This window comes from Pygoscelis adeliae, unplaced genomic scaffold, assembly GCF_000699105.1.
Source record: "Pygoscelis adeliae isolate BGI_AS28 unplaced genomic scaffold, ASM69910v1 Scaffold259, whole genome shotgun sequence".
In the NCBI taxonomy this organism is placed as follows: Eukaryota; Metazoa; Chordata; class Aves; order Sphenisciformes; family Spheniscidae; genus Pygoscelis; species Pygoscelis adeliae.
Genome location: NW_008825497.1, coordinates 302,773 through 311,450, shown reverse-complemented (window position 1 = coordinate 311,450; position 8,678 = coordinate 302,773). Strand labels below are relative to the sequence as shown.

Below are 8,678 nucleotides of genomic sequence, written 5' to 3'. Positions count from 1 at the left end.
ATTGGCAGGCTGGCTGCAGCCCCTGCCCTCCCCCACCTCCTGCCCTGTTGCCTGTGCTACCTCAAGGCCTGGATGCGGGTACAAGCAGCCCGGCTGCTGTGGGACAACAAGGCACAGAAATCTCCCAGCACAAAACCCTGTGAATGCGGAAACAAACAGCATCAGTTCAGTCCCTGACCACAGCTCCAGCTAGGCCGTAAAAGGTGTATGGGGAAAAATTCCTTGCAGAGCTGTTCTTTGAGCTTCTGTACCCTAGTTAAAGGCTCTAGTTTCTTTTTTTTTTTTCCTATTGGCTCTGTCTTCTAGCAGAGCTGAGCATCAGCCAACACCTCGGCAGTCCTTAGGCACTAGAAATCTGCAGTTAAAGCTGCTGTCTGAGGACCAGGGTTAAACCACTGAAGAAGTTGACTGTGCTGTGGGCATTGTCCCCTTTCTCCAAGGCCAGGTAGGGGAGGTTGGCCCAGTGCTCCCAGCCTGCCCATCTCCACATGCTGCTGTGGTTTCACTCACTGCAGTCCTGCGGGCCAGCTTGGATAGGCTCACTTCTTTGCCCAGAGGCAGACTGGCTGTCAGCATGTTCAGCATCGACCTCCTCTGCTCTTCTGAAGGGGCTTCGATTTTCACCTCGTGAAGGAAAGCAGTCTGCACGTCTGTAGGAACATCCTGGGGCCTGCAGGTTGTGCCGATCACCAGGGCAGGGTGGCTGTTGAGAAAAGGGGGGCAGTGCATGGTCTCAGCTTTATGGAAGCTTCCCTCTTACATTGCCATCACATACACCAAGTAGTTCTCCAATGGCCAGCCTTTCCTCTGAGAAATACGCACGTACTGGCCAAGGTGTCTTGCAGCCACTCTCCTCCAGCTTGCCCTTGAACTGCTTTGTGAGCTCTGTCTCCAAGTCAAGGCCCTTCAAGTGACATCTTATTTTTTCACTTGATGTCTCCCTCCCTGCACCCTCGTACTTGCCAATCAGCCTCAAGATTCTCCTGGGGTCCAGTGCCCTTCCAGGGTCCCTGCAACCCTTGGCATGCCTCACAGCAAACACTGCTGCGTTTGCTCATCTGAACAACTCAGAAACCAGCTTCAGACAACAAAGCTTCCTGATTCCCTGAGCCGCTAAGCTGGAAGAACAAGGGCCCTCTGAAGTAAACAAAGCAAGTCTGGGAGAGACTCCACTTGATTAAAAATAAAACAGGGCATGTTAGCAATCAGTCACCTTGATGTAACGGTGACTGCTGCCCTAGGAATGGCAGAAGCAAACAAACACCTCAGATGCCCACAGCAAACATGCAGGGTCCATACCTCAGTACTGGGTCTCTGTCCAGGAGCAGCTGTCTCAGAGTAGCGATGACCCTGGCGTCCTCTCCTAGCCTGTCCCGGTCTCTGCCAAGCACCTCAATGTCTTTCAGCACAAGCACACAGGGATGATACTGCTGGGCCTGGGCGAAGGCCATCTGTACTTTCTCCTCTGTGGCTCCACTGGTGTCACTGCACAAACTAACGCAATCAACCTGCGAGACAGACCACACAACACACAGTTGGCAGCAGTTGCAACATGGACAGCTGGGGGACCCGGGACAATGTTCGCTTCCGTAAAGCTTTCCACGGCCAATTCACAGCTGAAAAGAGATCTAAGTGGATGTTTCCCAGAGACACATTCAGGACTCCTGGCACATTCTGAAAAATGGCTGTTTCTTGCTTCTCTGCAGGAGGTGAGGGGGGCAGAAGGGTCTTGTCTGAAAAAGGTGAGGCCAAGGGACCGAAGAAGTCGATACAGTGGATGTCGCGGCTCAGCAACCTAAACTGGAAGGGATGGGAGAGCTGTGGAAGAGGCCAAGACAGGGAGAACAAGAGGTTCTCAGAGGAACCGTGCAAAGAGTAGAGGGGGAGGCTCAGGAAACTGTTCAACCCAGTGCTACACAGGCTCAAAGTGCAGGAGGAAGGTAGAAGGTAAGGGGAGGGAAAAAAAAAAAAATTTAGAGGTGGCTAATAGCCCAGACACTGTTTACAAAGCAAACACTTGATGAAATCATCCAAAAGGGAGAGGTGACTGGTGAGCCTTGAACAGCAGGTTGAACGCTGCTGGAAAACAGGCAGCGCTGCCTCCTGGTGCTGCAAGGTCACACAGGGAGAGACAAAGCATCTCTGGGATTCCCTGGGCCTCATCCTCGGAAAGGGTAGCTTGGAGCAGGGAGAATGCCTCAAGAGCTGACATAAAGGGTAAGGACGGGGAAGCAGAGCAGAGGAACTCCTGTGCTCCACGTACTATAGGAAAAAACAGGAGTTAAGTTTGTGGCAGGCACAGCCAAACGGCAGCAGTATCTGTATGCAAGTACAGAAGGGCAGAGAGAAAGGACAAAAAACTGCTGATCATCAAGTGGTGGAGATTACAGTGTGGAAGAATTACTGTGTCCTGGTAGGAGAGCAGGCAGAACAGTCAGAGGAAGGGAAGAGAAGGTGGAATGGTAATGTAAGCATTGCAGTAAGTGAGAAAAGGGGGGGAGAGTGTAAAAGCTGGAATAGGAGAATAAGATGGAGAGCAAATACCTCTGGCTTCAATAGTAAGAGTGTTAGTCTTTAAAAGCAGCACACAAGGCCAAAACCGGAGCTGTAACCTTGCACATCACACTAGAACCTTAGGCCACCTGCCAGGACATGGCAGTGCCACAGTGCTCCCAAACACATCCTATACATGGATCTGAAGGTACTGTGAAGTCTCTGCAATCTTGTACTGGATCCCAAGAGCTATGGCACATCTGCAGAAGAGTAAGAGCTCAGCACCACTAAGGATCGTGCCCAGAAGATGAGCTGCACAGCAGCTGGCCGAGGCTGTATCCACCTCCCCCACTGACCCACTGTTACGGCTTTACTTGGATAGAAAAGAACAGTTAAAGAGAGTAATGTCAACTTAACAGGCCCCAACTTCTAAACAGAAGAAGAAAACCCAAATATCCAAAATGCTTAGCTTGTTTTCTATGAGTTTACTCTAAAAATACCTACAAAAAAGGAGCAAGCCTATGTTTTCCTTCCACTAAAGGAACCTTCCAGCTCTCTTTTCTCCATCTTTCTTCTTCTTCCAAGTCCTTTCAGAGTTTCAGAAACTCTCCCAGAAAAGTCACCATGTGACTTCCAATCCCCTCACTTTTGCAAACATAACTCTACAGATTCAAGGAGATTAAAGCACTTGTGGGATATACCCAGACTGTCAGAGTGAACAAAAGAGGAAGGAAGAGAAGGAAGATAGTATTTTTAACAAGTCAGGGCAGACTGCCTCGGTGCCCAGAACCTCCAGTGCTGGACAGAGACAGGGGTTAGACCTCATTTTGGCCATGAAGCTTACCCAGTACAGCCACAGCTGTAAGAACATATGAATGGCTGTACTGGATCAGACCAAGAGTCCATTTAGCCTGCTATTTTGTCTCCAGGCACGACCAGAAGTGGCTGCTTAAGAAAGAGTAAGATCAGGGTAAGCACATATAACCCTCTCCCCTCCGTACTCTTCCAGGCACCTACCATTCCCACCGAAAGGGATTTTCCCAGTCAGATGTGGTTTCATAACAGTAGATTTCTCCTCCAAATACTCTTACCTACACAAAGAACCATCTCCTTTAGCTTGCCTGTTCCCACTAGCTTCACCAGACGGCCCCAGGCCTCGTGCTGGCACAGAGAAAAGTAAACACTTTCCACTCTCTGCTGACCACTCAAGATCTTGTAAACCTCTATCAAACTCTCCCTAAGTTCTCCATTTCTCAAGCTGAAGAGCCTGTTCAGCTGTTCACCACACAGAAACCGGTCTATACCCCTGATCTTCCCCAGTGTCCTCCTCTGAATTTTTCCAGTTCAGCTTTATGCTTTTGCGATGGGAAGACCAGAACTGTGCATGATATTCAAGCTGTGGCAAGACACGGATCTGCACAGCAGCAGCACCTACTCTCGTTTGTTTCCTAAAATATGATCTGATTTTTGACATATATGGAGAACAGAGCCCAAGTTTTCATGGAGCCATTGACATAAAACCCCATTCTTGCTAATGACTGGTGACAGTCAGCTTGAAATCTGGTAAACATTTCCATGCATTTCCATTTCCATTTTCCATGTAATACCAACTACAGTGAATTTTACCTGCCACTTCACTGCTCAGTCACTTGATCTCATTAAAGCTCTCCTCTAGTCTAAGGACAGTCTGTCTCCCTTTTCTCTTACCTCTAATAACTTAGTTATCAACAAACCATCACACCACTGTTCACCCCCTTTCTCAGATCACTTCTGAGCTCCCAGTGCAGTCGCCTGCAGAGCTCCACTGCTGACTGCGAAGACTCACCAACTACTCCCATCCCGTTCCCAACCTTTAACCAGCACTTTATCCATGCCAGGACTTTCGCTCACATCCCACTACCACTCAGTTTCCCAAAAAGCCTTTTCAAAACCCAAGTAGACTGTGTTGGTCAAGTTACCTTCCCCACATGCTTGGTAACACCTTCAAGTAACTTTCTGAAGGTTTACAGGACAGGACTTCCTGTTGCAAAAACTACATGGATTTTTCACGAGTAGTGAAGTCATCCCAGAGTGTGCTAACTCTGTCACTCTAACCTGCTACAGGTTTGTGCCCCTTGAAGAATGCCTCTTGTTTTCAGCGACTGTCCTTTCCCTGCTGTTCATGTTTTGTCTTCCATTTACTTTTCTCAAGCCCATCCCAACACGATCTATGCAGTGGCCTCGTGTCGGGGCGCAGTGTCACTTATTCACCTCCACAGCAGACGTAACACTTCCTTACCTTGTCCGATTCTTTCCTTCTAAAGAAACCTCATTTTGACATTGTTCCCCTTTCAGAAGCCAAGCACTGCTATGGAAGATTCAGGGGCTTTGTTGCTCTTGGTGGGGGGTGATGGTGAAGGTGAACACAGTTACAGGGCAGCTCTTCTACAGGCCGCGAGATTTTGAACCAGATCTGACACACATGCTGTTATCAAACCAAGGGCTGCATTTCTTTTCCAGGCTTCCCACACAGCTAGAGAAGATCTCAGCGTCATCTCTGCCTCACTTTCCAACATGCCTTTTGCCCAACCTATGCGGGGACAATTGAAAACACCCAATGCCACTGCAATTCCTGCCCTCATCACCTCTCCAGTTTCTCTCAGTGTATGTCAGTTACAGCCACCCTCTGGGGTATAGTATCAGCTCAATGCCTTATCAAATGACAGGAAGTTAGTCTGCTGAAATGCAACCGGTATCTGTAAAGGACATCAGACTGACAGCAATAATAGCAAGAGTCAGTAAAGAAAGGTACAAACGCACTCTCTGGGCCAAGAGATCTGTAAATTACTGATTCCAGAGCACTGGAGGGTACACACCAGAGGAAACATCTCTTCCTGCTTATGCTCTCTTCCTGAGCATCTGTTACTGGCCAGTCTCAGACACGGGCCAGGGGGCTAGACAGACCTTTAGGCTGAGCCAAACGGTTGCCCTGAGGTTCTGCCCACCAGCAGTCATAATCCGTGCCAGAATGAGCTGCTAAGCTCTGACTCTTTTCGTCTGTATGTGCACATGGGAGCAGCTTCTGGGTAGGCTCGTGTCACAGTTGCAGCAGGGGTGTTGGTATGGCTAACTTAAAGAACATTTCCGTAATTCTTTGTATGTTGTAAATCCGCCAATCAACTGACCGCAGGAGGAATTACCTTGAAGAGGTGGAGGTTGAGGCAGCTACACACAGCTCTGACAGCCAACAGTTTCCCACTGCCACTTGGCCCTGAGAGGAGAACGCTGCTGGCCCCGCTCAGTGTACTTGCCCTGTAACACAGAGGCAGTTCTCCCGGTGACCAGGGAGCAGGGTCCCAGCTCTCCTGGGGCTTGCTAGAAGGAATTCTAACTCACCGACTGTTCAGGTGAGGCCGGAGAGCATCACAGAGCTGCTTCACGACATCAGAAAGTCCAGCAGGAGACAAACTGCTCCAGAACTCGTGGCTGTTATAGGCTGGGGCAGATGGGACAGCGCTGTTTGTTGAACCCACCTGTGAGGAAGGGAAAATAGCACTTTGTGGAACACCACATGAGAGAAGACAGGTACCAAGTGACAAAGTCTGTCCTGAAAAGCCATTTTTTATTGGCAGGAGACACAAGCCTCCACAGGCACCTTCATCATCCATAGCACAACCTCAGCCTCAGACCTCCGGTACACCCTCCCTGCTCTCCACAGATATCTTACCAGATAGAGAGAGGTGTTCTGGGTGTCCACCAGGTAACCCTCAGACTGCTCGCCTTCCACCGTGCCTAAAATCTTCCTCACTTTGAAGTAAAGCTCTGGCCACCTAAGGGAGAAAACAAGCAGTCTAAATTGTTGAGTCAAGATCTTGAAGGCAGCAACGAAACAGTTGTCAACAAGAAGGCAACTGAAAGGCACAGGTAAGAAGAGATACTCTTGCCCTCTCCCAGAACCCACATGGATCCTTTATGGACCCCGTTGTGCTGTCAGGCCAGAGAGACCAACAGGACTGTCAACAGTTACAGCTTCTGCTGGTGGCTTCAGTCCACAAGTATGGCTGTACTAACCTTATTTCATCTACCTAAGAGCTCAAGACATGCTCTCTTCTGCCATCACTTCCTTCACTACAACTCCGCAGAGATTCACGTGCAGGGTATAAAACCTTACAGCGCAGGGTCCTCTAGGCTGCAGACTAGGACTCGTCCAAATACCATGAGAGCCTTACAACCATCCTGCCCTGGACACCTCGCAGGAAAAACACTTCTTCCTACATTGATATCCCACTGGACAGATTAAGGGATCTGCAGAGGTTTCCTCCAGGATTTTCTCCACCTTCTGAATAATCGTACCACTTGCACACCAACACAGTTCCAAGCTCTTTAGATCCCATGAACTCTGCTGTCTTCTCTGGCTTGCCACAGGGCTAACACATAAGTCCACAAATGGAAGACTTGTTCCTCCTGTGGTCCTGCCTCCCTCTGAGAAACAGCCTAGAAAATACTCATCGTAGTAGTCCTATAAAACTATTAGATTTTAAAATACATAGCAGAGCTGAGCAGTGTTACAACATGTCGCTGGTACATCCTGCATGAACGATTCAAGGCAGTTCTTTGCATCGCATGCCTTGGTTACCTGTGGCAGTTCCCCCAGTGACACAGCTGAATCATTTATATTAACACCAGCCAAATCCTGCTGCAAGCACCCCTACTCTGATACAAAGGTGGCTCTCTCTCATTTAGCACTGAACTGCTTCAAAGACATATGAGCAAAACCAAGGAAGGCAGAATTGGTGGCCAAACAGAAAGGTATTCTAACATGAACTGTAAAAGCTTATATTCACACTTCGTTGTTTGTCACACGTTGACAAGCCCAACTTCCACTTTGCTTTCTTTATGTGGCGCTGGCTGTGCTCAGGCCACCCCTTCCTCCTCTTCATTCTTTTTCCCCCATCAGTTTCTCTCTCTCTTTTTTCTGTCTTCCCTCCATGACTATTTGAGTAAGCTAAGAGAGGCCTTAGCTGCTCTCTCCCTCTTAGCTGCAGCCCTCCATAATCCAACAAAAACATTTCCCTCTTCCCCCCAAAATAAGAGGCAGATAAAGTCTAAACTCCAGGGACAGATCAGAATGGAATAAACTGTCTTGTTTCAAGAGAGTCAATAGTGGAAAAGTATCTTTTCTCTTGCAGTACCATGTAATAGAGCTACAGTTTGTTGGCACCTACCTTAGGAATTTGTCTGCATTTACTTCTAAAAACTCGGCATATCCAAATGTTGGAACACACAGAATGTCTCCCTCCTGGACAAGCCTACAAAAAAAATGGGGAAATCCTTCTGGTCGTGTGTCCTCCCCGCCCCATACCACACGCGTTTTTACAGAAAAGAATGTAGCTGTTCATACCGACTCACTCCTTTCCTGTAAATAAAACTATAAATAGCCACTTAAAGATTTAGCATGCACTGGATGTGAGTAGGCTCATCCAGACTAAGGGGAACCTTCTGGGAATGGTATAGAAGATGAACACCATTAAAGAGTGTCTCATAGCCTCCTTATCCCTGGAACAGCCGAGTAGAACTCCCACAGAAAGCCTCGACAGCCAAATGAAAGAGGCTCAGGGGCAGGTGTCATAAGAGAAGATGGCAACACATCCAGTTTCCTGATGACTCAACTTCATTCAAAGCTGAAAACTAGGGTTATGAACACGCCCCAGGATGGAGGTTTGCGGGCAGCACTTGGGAGCCCTCAGCATTGGATGGTAGATCACGAGGAAGGAGACTTGAAGATGACTTCTGAAGGACAGGGCGAGAGACGTTGCGTGCAAGTGAAGCACACTCATGAGGAGAAGACAGTACAGGCGGATAGTCTAAAACTACCCAGCATCTGCATTAAGGTGTTGATTATGCACATCACGAGCGTGTATCAGATCTGGGTGCCTCAAACACAGAGCAAGGGTGCATCTCACAAATACACCCCACGAACAGAAACGCGTCCCCTCCCCGCGCAGCTCACCGGGGCGTTTCGAAGTGCTTGTAGAGGACGCGGTCGTAGCCTCCCCGGGTGCTGTAGGCCGGCGAGCAGACGATCTCTAGGTGCAGCTCCTTGGCGAAGGGGGGCACGGACAGCACGGACCGGCTGCCTTTCCCATCCGCGGCGCCGGATCCTTCGTACCTCTGCAGCGGGGAAAGGGCGCACCGTGAGACCCCGC

At 49.1% G+C, this 8,678-nt stretch overlaps 1 protein-coding gene across 1 annotated transcript in view; it reads right to left on the bottom strand.

The window, feature by feature from the left end:
* PEX6 (peroxisomal biogenesis factor 6) overlaps nucleotides 1-8,678 on the bottom strand; it is a 19,509-nt gene that overhangs the window by 7,918 nt on the left and 2,913 nt on the right. The window contains exons 2-9 of the mRNA XM_009331361.1: nucleotides 8,483-8,643; nucleotides 7,698-7,781; nucleotides 6,200-6,302; nucleotides 5,869-6,005; nucleotides 5,673-5,784; nucleotides 1,300-1,508; nucleotides 511-703; nucleotides 61-137 (exon numbers count right to left, since the gene is read on the bottom strand). Of these exons, the coding sequence (XP_009329636.1) occupies nucleotides 61-137; nucleotides 511-703; nucleotides 1,300-1,508; nucleotides 5,673-5,784; nucleotides 5,869-6,005; nucleotides 6,200-6,302; nucleotides 7,698-7,781; nucleotides 8,483-8,643 (1,076 nt within the window). The remainder of the gene's footprint in view (nucleotides 1-60; nucleotides 138-510; nucleotides 704-1,299; nucleotides 1,509-5,672; nucleotides 5,785-5,868; nucleotides 6,006-6,199; nucleotides 6,303-7,697; nucleotides 7,782-8,482; nucleotides 8,644-8,678) is intronic.